At 39.1% G+C, this 13,554-nt stretch overlaps 2 protein-coding genes across 2 annotated transcripts in view; one reads left to right on the top strand and one right to left on the bottom strand.

The window, feature by feature from the left end:
* LOC127530597 (uncharacterized) overlaps positions 1–13,554 on the top strand; it is a 155,070-nt gene that overhangs the window by 86,989 nt on the left and 54,527 nt on the right. The window lies entirely within an intron of this gene.
* Positions 4,102–13,554, bottom strand: part of pof1b (POF1B actin binding protein) — a 52,234-nt gene continuing 42,781 nt past the window's right edge. Inside the window, 3 exon segments of the mRNA XM_051937884.1 lie at positions 4,102–9,164; positions 11,232–11,346; positions 12,503–12,573. Of these exon segments, the coding sequence (XP_051793844.1) occupies positions 9,144–9,164; positions 11,232–11,346; positions 12,503–12,573 (207 nt within the window). The 3' untranslated portion in view covers positions 4,102–9,143.

The raw sequence follows: 13,554 nt of genomic DNA, 5'->3' as shown, positions 1-13,554 counted from the left end.
ACTAAAGATGTCCTAAAAACGTTTGGTGATGACGCTGTCGGACCGTTACGCCCTGAAGTTCCCCGAGTGTTCCACTGAGAACGATCTTCCTTTGTTGTTGTGGAACATGGTGGTGAGGGTTTATAGGTTCCATAATGGTTCCCCTCAACAACACCCCCAAAACATCCTCAGAACATTCTAACAAGAACCTTCCACCTATTTCAGCACCAGAACAGGAAACGTCCTCATACAGTGAAACTATCTCTAATATATCTTTAAAAAATGCACATTAATCAAATAAAACGTAGAACATATCATGACTGAATCCATGTTTAGGAAACATTGTCTTTTTTTCTAGGTTTCCTCTCACATTTAAAGGCATTATGGAGGATGTTTTTTTGTTGTTTAATTGGTCTGATTCACATAAAATGAATATACTGACCTTTAGTGGACTTGTATGTATGGTTTCTAAAAGAATAAAAAAATAAATAAAATAACTGTGGACATGGCAGGACCTGAAAAACATCAGCCAATCAACGCGCTCGGACCGAGGCGTTTGGTTTGCTCCCTTTCCTGTCAATCAAAAATCTTCCGGCTCAGGCCTAGTTACGTAGATTACGTACGCCTTGGACTTACGTGTTTTCTGTATGTGTTGCTTTGGTATAGCTTCGTAGTTAGCTGGCGACTTGTTTTGCTCATCTTTTTTTACATAATGGCAGATAAAGATCCAGGGGGACCCAGCCGTAAAATACAACTTCACGAGTCCTACGCAAGTTTCTGGAGGGGGGCGTTTCTTCGTAAATGTTAAGAGGGGGGAGGTTAGAGGGGGGTGAGGGAGAGGTTGTATGTGCGCATGCTACGTTCAAAGTCGTAGGAAATTAAATCTCCTCTAATGCATTTAATTCATGAGTCGTACATAGAAAGAGCTGCGTGATCCATTCAGTCCAGAAAGGGGAAACATTCATGAACTTCAGTATCAGCTGGAACCACGTGGATGCACACTGGACGTCAAGGGCGTCAGTTTGTTTTTAAAAGTGGGGGGGGGGAGACCACAGCACTTTGAGAAAATGTCGAAGAACGGCGGCAAAATGCCACCAGCTGGGCTCAAACTCACAACCACCGCACCAAAGGCAGAGGCTCAACCTGTTCAGCTATCGGTACATACGGGTAGAGGGGTCTGTGGGCCGCTATAGTACTAATTCTCCCGGGCCGAAATTTTGCCCCTGCACGCCTCTGGTCGGAGCTTCCACTTGGCACAGGTGCAAATTTAGCATCTGCACGTTTTTTTTTTTTGTTTTTTTTTAACCTCACGAAGGTGTGCTGCATGTCTGCAACTCTCAGCGGAGTGCGGATGGTGCGTTCATGAGTGTCGGAATTTTCTATACTACTGAAAATAACTGGGTTTACAACGGCTTACATGTGAAGAATTTGAATGTGTTGGAGACAAAATGACCCCTGACAAAAAGTGGGGGGGACACGTCCCCACCGTCCCCCCCTAAACTGACGCCTATGCTGGACGTTCAAAATACCAAAGACTGCAGAAAAATGAAGATGCACTGAATGTAAAAAGGATTAAATCTGCATGTGTTTTTTTTTTTTTTTTTTTTTTTAAAAAGACAGTACTGAGCAACAGCTGAACTGAAGATATTATTTCTGGAGATTTTAATGCTACAGATGAATCTGGGCAATTTCAGATGACAGTAATCAGATTACTGGTAGTTTGATTGGTGTCTAATGTCTCTTTCTGGATTGAATCTGTACTGGTTTCCTTGTACTGGTTTCTCTGTGCTGGTTTCCCTGTACTGGTTTCTCTGTGCTGGTTTCTCTGTAATGGTTTCTCTGTAATGGTTTCTCTGTGCTGGTTTCTCTGTGCTGGTTTCTCTGTGCTGGTTTCTCTGTGCTGGTTTCTCTGTAATGGTTTCTCTGTGCTGGTTTCTCTGTGCTGGTTTCTCTGTGCTGGTTTCTCTGTGCTGGTTTCTCTGTGCTGGTTTCTCTGTAATGGTTTCTCTGTAATGGTTTCTCTGTGCTGGTTTCTCTGTGCTGGTTTCTCTGTAATGGTTTCTCTGTAATGGTTTCTCTGTGCTGGTTTCTCTGTGCTGGTTTCTCTGTAATGGTTTCTCTGTAATGGTTTCTCTGTGCTGGTTTCTCTGTGCTGGTTTCTCTGTGCTGGTTTCTCTGTAATGGTTTCTCTGTAATGGTTTCTCTGTGCTGGTTTCTCTGTAATGGTTTCTCTGTGCTGGTTTCTCTGTGACTATGTGGGCTCTGAGAACAGTGACTGGTGTGTAAATGTTGAAGGACAGCCAGCTGAGCCGAGCCCTCCAGATCTGTGATGACCTCATTCTTTGCTCCATCAGATCCACTCATGACCTCCAGTGGAGTGGAAGCTGCTGCCCCCTGCTGGACACGGTGGAGGAGCTCAGAAACACGGACGTGGGGTCAGTTTGTGTCGGTTCAGAGGTAGAACTCAGGGAATAAACTGCTGCACCATCTCAGATCTTTTTTACTGGAAGCCAAACTAAGTTTTGCAAAATCTTTTGTCACAGTTGTTTTAATTTAGTTTTATCATGAACAAAAGTTCACAAACACTGGTAAAGGCCATGAGCTTCCAATGGCTCCTATAACTCTTGACTTTACCATGAAAGAGTCTCTGGTAAATGGTCTGTATTTATATAGCGCTTTTCCACCTGCAAGGTACCCAAAGCACTTTACATGATACGTCACATTCACACACTGATGGTGGAAGCTGCCATGCAAGGCGCTAACCACAACCCATCAGGAGCAATGAACACGACGGGCCGGCAACCCTCCGGTTGCAAGACAGCCACTCTACCCACTGAGCCATGCCGCCCCTGAAACACTTGCGTCTTTGTCACAGAAAGCAATCATGAATTTTGGTTCTTTCATGGATTTATTGGCGGTCTTCTGGAAATATGAGAAAAACTGCTGAGTCATAAAAAAAACATGCAGTAATGCTGATAATTGGTCGAATGTTCTTTGCCCATTTTCACCTCAACTAGACACTTTTGGTGGCTGTCCATAAGCTTCTGGTTTATCTTTGACTCCTCTTGATAGAATTGAGAAGCTAAATTTGTTGACTTTTTATCACAGATCTGTTTCTTCATCGGTCTGCAGGTTCTTAGTGGGTTTAAGTCAGGGCTTTGGGGAGAGCAGCCTAGAACCTGAACTGTAGCCTCATTTATCCATTTCTTTACCATTCTGATGTGTGTTTGAGTCCCACTGGAACATCCAGTGGCATCAAAGATCCAGCCTTTGCTCTGATGATTTTAGGTTTCCTGAAAGAACCTGGAAGTAAATCTTCTTCAGGATTCCATTTTCTTTGTATAAAGCTCCATATACGCTAAAAAGACATTCCTGTACTGTGATATATTAACAGAAGTAGAATGTTTTAGCAGTAATGTTAGGAGATGGGATGTTGTTAAGGGAACATATTATAGAATCTATCTAGTGTTCCATCAACGTTACATGATAACAAAGGAAGAACGTTCTCAGTGCAGCAGTTCTGAGATGGTCTAGCAACCAAACACCTTTAGAACATCTTTAGTTCTCCTCCCTTTAAGAACATTTTTTGTGAAACTTTCTATGGAAAACTGTAGTAGAACATGGCAGAACTTTCTCAGAACAAAAGAAACTCTGGTTGGGATTTGGTTCCTCAAACACTTTATATACATCTGGTCACGGATCATTTTACTTCCTGTGACTTTTTCTCCAACACAAAATGAAACTCAAATAGAAGGAACATAATTTTTACACAATTTATGAGATTCTGAAAAATGTCATCAGAATTCTGGAGCTTTTATTTTGATAAGAGATGTAATGTACATACAGTAACTTCTGGTAGAAGTCCTCTTTTTGTCATATAGCTTTCTTTTATTTTAGTAGCATCCTCCAGCTTTAGTTCCTTTGTTTTTGTGATCTGTTCCTTCATTTGTTTTACTTACCTACGTTCAATGCATCAGTCAATCAGAACCTTCTGATCGTCCGTCATACAGATAATATGACCTTAGGCCTGTGTAGCATTTGCCTCCTACTGTTTGATGAACCCTCTTCGTTTGATATATCTGGTAACTGTGTAGTTTGTAATCATAAAACACACAACAGGTGCATTTTTGCAAAGATATATTACTGACTTTAATCAAACGCATAGCCGGGCCCAAAAGCCTCGTGGACTGAAAAAGAAAAACATTTGCATAACCAAAATAGAGTATATTTAGAAATATCTATTTGCATATTAGTTACAACCAGTTAATTTAGCTTCGCTAACAATTTAACGTCTGCTGCAAAAAAGAAAGACAGGATTTGGTTTTCTGAAAGATTACCAAGATAGCAAGCGAATGAAGACCTTTACTTTGAAAGAGCCACTGGAGGTTTGATCCTGCTGTGGAATGAGCAGAAAGATACCACTTTGGTCAGTGGTTGGCCTAGCATTAGCTTGCTAACACGGTAAACACATTAAGGCACTTGAGGCTCCACAGCATCAACATAGTTTTTACAGGCTTCCATCTAAAATGTGGCTCTGTGTCCAGTGGGCAGCTGTCAGATCAGATTGTGTTTTGGTGTTTGTTTGGATCTGCAGCCTGTTAAACCAGTTCCAGTACCTGTATGTGCCGCACAAACTGTCGCCATGTAAAATTAAATTCAGTGTAAAACTCCTTCTGGCGCCGCAGCAGCTGTAGAGTTAAAACATGCAAGCTTTTAGCATGTGTTACAGAAATGCACTTTAAAAAAACTTCTATAACAACCAATAGAAACTCACAGAATAATGAATAATAAGGTATAATGTTCAAAATATTTAATAAAACTAAATGGGAAGAAGTGGGTTTAGATGTTTTATTCAGTTATGTGTTATCTTTCCACACATATAATATTTAATAATAAGGTTAAGGAAGATATGTATAGTTTGAAGTGCTGTTTCTAGTCACTTAACAAAAGGACGGCTGCATACTGAAACACATACTTAGAAAACGATTCAAATCAAACGACAAATTCAATAATGACTTCACTGTTGTTATAAACATGTAGAGTTATTACCGGTGCCTCATGTTTTATAAATATACAGCTAGAATATTACTATTTTATGAAGTATGCGATGCAGCCATTAGCTAGATAGCTAGCAAACAGCTAAAAACTAACCCAAGCTACAATTGTAGTGATGAGAAAACAGCTAGCTAACGGCTAACTGCTAACCCCAGCTAGAGTTGTTCTGCCGCTAAAACACCAAGCAGGTTTGGGAATCAAACCACAAAAAAATGCTTGTTGTCAACAATGCTACTGAACGTCTGTATGCTGAACTACTAAGAGAGTTCTTTTAAGTAATAATAAAAGCAAAGAACTGCATCTGAAGTTTTACGTTTTCTGTAAACTTCAGGCTGCAGCGTTTTGAAACCGCCGCCCAGTGGACACGAAAGCCTGAACAGAAACCAGCCGAAAAACTTGAGAGAAAAATGAATCTACACTTTACATAACATTGTGCTTTTAAAGTATTCTTCCACCATCAATAACCCATAAAATCATGCCTCTGTTCCAAACATCCAGCATGTTTCCCTGCCCACCCACAGCGATGTGTTACACCCATGGGAGACACTTTCTATCATTTTCCTCCCATGGATGTGAGACGTCGCCCAGATCCAGACCCAGATCCCACCATTATATACAGTACAAACACATCAGAAGCTAACAGGAACCCATGCACAAAAAAAGCTCTGGAGTACACAGTGAACTAAAGAAGCAAAAACTACCCCATCAGAACATTTTTATCCCAAATGTTCATCAAATAAACCACACAGCAGGAGGGCTGCTCTACAGTCATATGTCGTACAAATATACAGAAATATTTACATGCAGAGTAGCGATCATAGTACTGCATCCACTCCTCCTCCCTGGGCTTCAGGGCTGTGGTGGTTTAAGGAGGATCTCGTGCTACGTGTTCCCAGTCTGGGTTTAGAGTGTATTTAGAAACAGCTGGAAGCTGCTGTTCTGTGAAGGTGTTTGGTTCCACGGTGGCACCTCGTCTTCCCTTCAGTGAACCCCCTACTGCTAAAATCTCTGACCAGTAACTGCTGCAACTTGTAGAAAAATGACCTTTTCCATTTTCTACAAGTTGCAGCAGGAAATTCACATTTAAAACTTTGGCTTACATTTACTAGTAGAGCTGGGTGTCATCCTTCAGTATTTACAAGCATGTTGCAGATTTGTCGCCTTCTTGATCTAATTTTTCATCATTTTTGCTGATTTAAATGATCATTTTGTAGATTTTAGACACATTTGAGTCTTCTTTGGTCGGATGGATTTTTGCAGAACAAGTATATATCACTCAAAGTGTTGGTAGCTTCTGCACGAAAACATCAAATTAGCACCATCTTGTTTGAGTAGATTTAATGCAACTGTTCAGACTACAAGTTCTAATGACAGATTTACTAATTAGGGCCCGAGCACCGGCGGTGGCAGGGCACCAACTGTCCAAAGCACCGCGGTGCCTAGGACCCTATTGAAACCTTAGGATTTATTAATATTTTAAACTTACTTTTGTAGGCAGGGCTGAGTCATGAACTTTGGTGTTACCCAGCATGTTGCAGATTTGTAGATCTAATATGCAGTTGCTTATTTTGCAGATTTTAGTCTAATCTCTTGTATAGTTGTATGTGTTTAAACAGAACTTTACATTTGAGGAATCTGTTGTCAAATAGATTTTTGCAGAACATGTTTATGTAGTAGTAAACAGTAAGTATCGGTAGTATCGCTACTGGAACATAGACCATCAGTGGCCACTTGTTTAGGTCCATCTGTAGATTCTACTGAAACTCTTCAGCCATAAGTTCGTTGAGACTCAAGTTGTAGCAGAAAATTCACATATTTTTATCTCTTTCTTACCTTTATAGCCAGATTTGAGTATCAATCTTTGGTTTTAACCAACATGTTGCAGACTTGTAGTCTCGTTGATCTAATTTTTAATCATATTTATCGATGTAAATGATAATTTTGCAGATTTTAGACTAACCTTTCGTACAGTTGCATGTGTTTAAACACAGCTTTATATTTGAGGCTTCTTCTGTCAAATGGACTTTTGTTTGTGTCACTCAAAGTGTCTTCATAGCAGCATCTGCACTGAAACACTACTGCAACTGTTCAGCCATAAATTCTTTAAGACTACAAGTTGTAGTGGAAGAGTCACTACTTTTAATCCCAGCTGGGTTTCAAACGTTGGTACTTCTTTAAACAACAACATGCTGCAGATTTGTAGTGTTGCTGATCCAATCCATAATCAAATGTATTGATTTAAAAGATAACTTTGCAGATTTTAGACTACTCCTTAGTACAGCTGTATGTGCTCAGACTGAGCTTTACTGGATATTTGCAGAACATATTTATGTCACTGAAAGTATCAGTAGAATCAGTACCAGAACTTAGACCATCAGTGGCCACGTGTTTAGGTCCATCTGTAGGTTCTAATGCAGCTCTTCAGCCATAAATCCCACTTCTACAGTGATAATGTTCAGTTGTGATTAACAAAAGAAGTGTGTCGAAATGTGTACTACATGCAGTTGCTGGTCATCTGATTAGTGGATCATCTAAAGTAATCCAGCACAAGACCTCCAACACGTCTTCTGTCCTAATGAAACCTGTAGTTGTAATTGTTCATTTTCGGTAAAATGTCTTGAATTTTATTCATGTTTGTAAATAAAGTTGGCAGAATCATGTCGATAACATCCAGTCCAGTTAAAAACCAATGAAACCTACCACCTCAAAAACAAGAACAGTCCAGTTAATTAGGATTTTCTTGCATCTTCCAACAAAGTGTAGCTGAAACAGTGCAGCAAATATCCCGAGTATAACAGGGTTCTGGAGAACACACCTTTATTAAAAAACCTATTTCTGTACATCATACTTCACGTTACAAACTGTTTCTGTTGGGTATTAACTGAAGTGTGATTGTAGTTTCAGTGGTGTTGAACTGGACTGCATCAATCACAAAGAACGTTCAGATCAAACACTCTTAATTAGAAGCTTCATAAAGGTGAAATAAATGTTTGAGGTGTTGCTTTAGAGTTTATACTTATACCTGATCGTATTTAAGTATGGTGTAGAAATTCCAACCAATACCTTCACCTGATTTTAGTAACATTTCCTTGCAAAAGTCTTCATAATGCATCACCTGGCATTGCTTTGGTAGCATGCTGTAAGGGACTAAAACCTGAGGAAACTAGAAGGTATTTAGTTTTATTTAGGAAGCCATTTTCATCCAAGCATTTTGGTTAAATCTCCTTTTGAATTCAGGAAGACGACGTCCACGTGGAGCCAAATGTAGACCTGTTTATTAGCTCATCTCCAAGCAGGGATGGGACGTAATCACAACAGCAATATATCACAATACAACCTGCTGTGATACCGACACAACTCAGTGTCTGTGTTCCTGATGGTTCAGTCAAAACTCCAGAGTTCTTCATCAATCAAGCAACAACTATGGGATCTAAATTTGTGCCGTTTTATTGAGGTTTCCTACCAGCGTTGTGATGTATCACAGAGGATTGTTTGGCAGTATATTGCAGAATCACCAGTTAGTGATTCCACCAAGTGAGATGTGTTACAGTTCCCAGCCCTGCTCTGCTGAGAAGACGCAGGAGTTTTTCCAAAGCGTGACTGTATGGTTTTCATGGGATCGTTTTATGTGCTGCTCAGTGTTAACGTAAAAAACAAGTCAGAGATTAATGATTAAATTTAGAGTTTTCATCACATTTAGTTTCAACTCTATTAGTTGTGATCTGAGATTTGTTCCAAACTGTTATGAAGGTGAGAAAAAGAAGAATCTCACCCAGTTCCCAGCTGTCCTGATCATTATTTCCACCTAAATCCACAACAGGCTGTAGCGTCGTCTCAACATATTTGGTCTGTGATTGTTGGTTCCCTTTTAATGATAAAAACAGCTAAAAAATAATTAACAACAAAACGCCCAAAAACAAAACTTGTCACCCTAAAAAAGCCCAATTTGGTCAAACCGAAAGACCCCAAATTTATGGGGAGGATTTAAAGGGGGGACCACCACCAACCCTGGGAGCCCTGAGGGAGGGGAGGAGCATGCAGGGGAGGACGGGTGAGTCCGGGTCTTCTTAGTCGTTCAATCATTCCTGTCGGAGAGAAGCAGTGTGTCTTTAAGGGGTTGTAATGATTTCCTGTTTCGAAGTAAGCAAAACACAGATGCAACTGTTATACTGTGTACAGACGTTATGTTTAAAAAGAAAAAGAAACTGTCTAAAAAAACAAAACACAAATCACAAAATTCACAGTTCAGTCAGATTTATACCCAGAACAGTTTTCAAGTTTCATTTATCTGAAGTGTTTCATTCTGAATAGTGACTCCTGCTGGAAGATATCTGATCAGACAGTTAATCACTGCCAATAATTTAACCCTAATAACCCATACTATTGTATGTATGTAATGTTGTCTTTATGAAAGTGTTTTTATGTTGTTTTGATGGTTGAAACCGGGACCAGGGTCCAATTTCGTATTGTTTCATGTGCAAATGTGGAATGATACGACAATAAAGAACCTTTTAGACCTTTTTGACCTTTGACCAGATAAAATTCTATTAACTGACAAGGCAGAAAAAGAAGGTGGTTAGTAAATGTAGATTAGCTGTAGTACCCGGCTGTCTGTGAAGGTTCTCATTCATCCAGGTCATCTTAAGGTGAAGGGTTTAGTTCAGGCAACTGGACTTATTCTTGTGATCTTGAAGATGTTTCGCCTCTCATCTGAGCGGCTTCTACAGTTCTAAAAGTAGTTTGGAGAGTCCCACGTATTCTCCAAACTAGTTTAAGAACTGAAGAAGCCAGATCAAATCATCTGGGTCCTACTGCTCCGATTTTAAAATATTACAGTTAAATACAAACTGAAAGTCTTTCACTTTAAGTAGATTTTCCCTTTTAAACTTTAGCTTCTCAATACTAAAATATGATGATGATATAAAAGATCCCAAATATGATAAAGCTGCTTAACCCTGTATGACCTAAATATAGAAAAATATAGTGAAAAATATGCAAATAAATAAAATGGAAAAAAAAAAACAAATATAGAAAAAAATTAAACTAAAAATAGAAAGGTGTGGTTTTGTTTTTGCATTTTTTATGTTTGGGTTTGTACAAAAACATAAAAATCCTAACTACGTTTACGTCAGAACAGATCCATCCAGAATCTTTTTCTAACTACAGAAGGAGCTCCATGTTTCTACAGAAGCCCAGAACAGACAATCCAAACTTTTGCTTTTTGATCTCCTGCATGTTTGGAAAAGAGGTGAAGGTTGAAATCTGCACCTCACTGCTGGAGGACACTAAATCCTGAAAATGGATCCTTTTAGAGTCATTTCGTCCTGAATTTAACTGCCTGCAGCGGCACATTCTGACCTCCAGGTGGCTCCAAACATCAAACTTTCCATTATAATTTTTATGTTCTTCATTGTTCTCCGTTAAAACAACGTAGACTGAAGCAGCTGAACTCCACTGGTTCATTTAGAGCAGAAGAAGAATCACATCAAACACCTCTTTTTGAAGCAGAAAGTTAAAAAGCACCTTCTTGACATGTAACACCTTCCATCTCTGACTGAGGTTTTAGTTTTTATTGAGCCGATTTACACAAAGAAGACCTGAATTAGTGAAAACTGCTTCATCTGGGTTGTTCTGTTAAACTCAGAGTTGAGGTTAAATCCAGTTTAAACTGAAGGAGTCGACTACCCGGCTTTCTGGAAAACCTCTCTCCTGATCAGTCGCATATTTCCAGCTCGGTGTAAAGACATGAAGACGTCTTCTAGCCTGTTTCTGCAGGACACAGAGCTCTGTTTAAATACAACCTGAGGAAAGTCCGGCTTCATCTACAGACATGTTAAAGTGCTCCATTCTACTCCTTTTCACTGTTTATACCTCACGTTTATAATTCACGTTGTAAATCTAATAAATACTGAACTTCTGTTGAAAACCAAGCCTCAGGTGGATATTTTCCAGAAATGCTTCTCCAAACTACTCCTCTGAGCGTCTTTATGTCGGTGTGGAACGTTCTGTGTCTCTGTGAACGTCGTCACACAGAATTTAGCGTCCGGCCTTGATGGCTGTTCATCGTTAACGCCTCTTACAGGCAGCAGAACCGACTTTTTACCGTTTTATGGAGTCAGACGTGAACCCCGCCGGCTCTTCGTTGCTAATATTTTATCCTAAACTCTGTCTCTTCCTGTCTTCTCTGCAGCGTTTACCTGTTTGATTATCTCCCCGGTTCTCTCGATGACGATGGTTTTGGCTTCTTTGACCGGTGAGGTCACCTGGTAGTCGTCGCTGAGCAGCCCGAGGATGGGATACTGGTTCCTGTACCTGGAATCACACGGTAAGAACACGCAGAGGAGGGATTATTGTCATCTATTAATACAAAGTGGACACTTTCATGTTGTTTTTCAGCTCTTTCTTTACTCATTTTCATAATTTAGCTTTTATTATTTTGGGAAAAACTTTTATTATTTCAATTACAGTTTTAAGTTTTAATTCTTTTTAATATTTTGTGTTTTAAAAAGCTCACACCCGCTAAACCTGAATGTGTAGTGTTAGTTACTCTTTTCGTTATCAGTTAATCTGCTCGTCTTTAAAATGTCAAAACAACATAAATACTGTAAATGAAAATGCTCACAGCGATTTTACCAAATTCAAGATAACACCTGTAACCCTCTGAACCCCCAAAAGCCCCGCCGGCTGGTTTAAAGGGTTTGTTATCTTTAAAATAATAAATAATATAATAAATAATAATAATAATAATAATGATAATGATGTCACTGATATTTAACATCCAGACGTCCTTGAACTGATCATGTGTGATGTTCCCGTAAGTCTGGAACCAAATCTCAATGCCTCGTTTTAAAACTTTGCCAAAAATAAACCGTTCACTCCTTCTAGATTCTGTAAAAAGCAAAAACTTCTGTGTTATTCAGAGCATCTGTGAAGTTAATACTGACCCAGCAGCCACCAACAGTCCATGGGGAAAAATACAGAAAGTTTTCAGATGAACCGCAGGCAGTGTTTCAAATATGAAAACTAATTTAAAAAGTAAGCAGTAGTATATCTTTAGTATGTTTTTTTAACAGTATTGGAAACGTCTGTGGACATTTGGAAGGTTTGTTAGATTTCAATAATCCAAAAAAATCCACTTTTTATGTAATTTATGGCAGTACAACTTTATTATTCTGATTCTCTCTGCTTTCAGCTGTGGCTGTGCTGCTTCCAAACATTTTATATTGTGGTGAAAAATGAGGTGAAAATGTGACAAAAGAAGTTCAGAAACTGATGGAGTTATAGAATTTAACTGCTCTTTTGCAAAAACAGCCAAAAAACAAAGGAAATATTCACTTTCTGGTCATTTTAAGCAGACATAAACATGTAATTCTCATACTTATGAAGCTGAAACCATCAAACGTTTTAAGATGAATTCTCCATCCAGCAGCTAATTGGTTCATGGATTTATCATTTCTGGGAGTCGTACCTCTTGGTGATGATGGTCTTGGTGACGTTCTTGGAGCTGTCGTTTCTTTCCTGCATCAGTTTTTTGATCTCCTGAGAAACAGAGTTAACAGGTATGACTTATTCACGTGCAGTTCACTCAGCAGTATTTAGTATTTTTGTGCTTCAGAGTCGTACTGAAAACTGGCTCAGATCATCCAACAGCTAAATAATAATTTAACTGTCATCACTGTAGAAGAAGCTTTTGTATCTGTCGGTATTTCCGCTTCATTTCTTCCTTTCTTTTTTGTGTTGTTTTTTAAAATAACTTCATTGAACGTTAACCTGAAGCTAAACTGTGTCCTGCTGCTTCTGTTCGTTCGTATGAGAAAGTAGAAAAGGAATGTGATGCCAGCAGCCTGAAGGGACAAAAACATTCCTGAGGTTCAGTTAACTGGCAGCTAGACGCTAAAAGAAACCCAGAATGCAGTCGGACCTGAAGGGTGAAAACAAATGAAGGAAAAAAACCAACAGATGGTCTCAGAGAGGCGCTAAACAGACGCAGACGTTCCAGATGTTCATTCACAGTGGCTTAGCTGTGGCTGGAATTACTGAAAGCATGACATGAGTCTGGCTAATTAGTTTATATTTATAGGCAAGTCACCAATTTCACAGAGAAAACTGAATTGAACAATCAAGATTTTAGAAATATTTCCATGTTCCCACATCTCAGCTATAAAATGTGTGAATATAATGTTTGTAATAAGTGATAGAAATAATGACTAAAGCTAAAGAATTCCCCTTTAAAATGATCCTACCAGAGACGGTCTGCTTCAGATCACCGCTGACTAACCAGGACATTTAAAGTATTTTTTCTATCATTTGGTTCCATCTATGCTGTTCAGTATGAAGATCTTTTCCTGAAACTTTCTTGTGTCAGATTTATTTCTGTCAAAGCAACATGACCACAGCAATGAGTGAATGAATCCATAACGAGATGTGATGAAAAAGTTCCAAGACTACACCAACTAAAAACCTAAAAACGTACCCAAACAAAACCTGAACCAAACCCCAGCTATTATATATTTATATTCC

Source organism: Acanthochromis polyacanthus, chromosome 17 (genome assembly GCF_021347895.1).
Source record: "Acanthochromis polyacanthus isolate Apoly-LR-REF ecotype Palm Island chromosome 17, KAUST_Apoly_ChrSc, whole genome shotgun sequence".
NCBI lineage: Eukaryota > Metazoa > Chordata > Actinopteri > Pomacentridae > Acanthochromis > Acanthochromis polyacanthus.
Note: the sequence above shows the minus strand (reverse complement) of the source record. Positions and strands in the feature narration are given on the sequence as shown.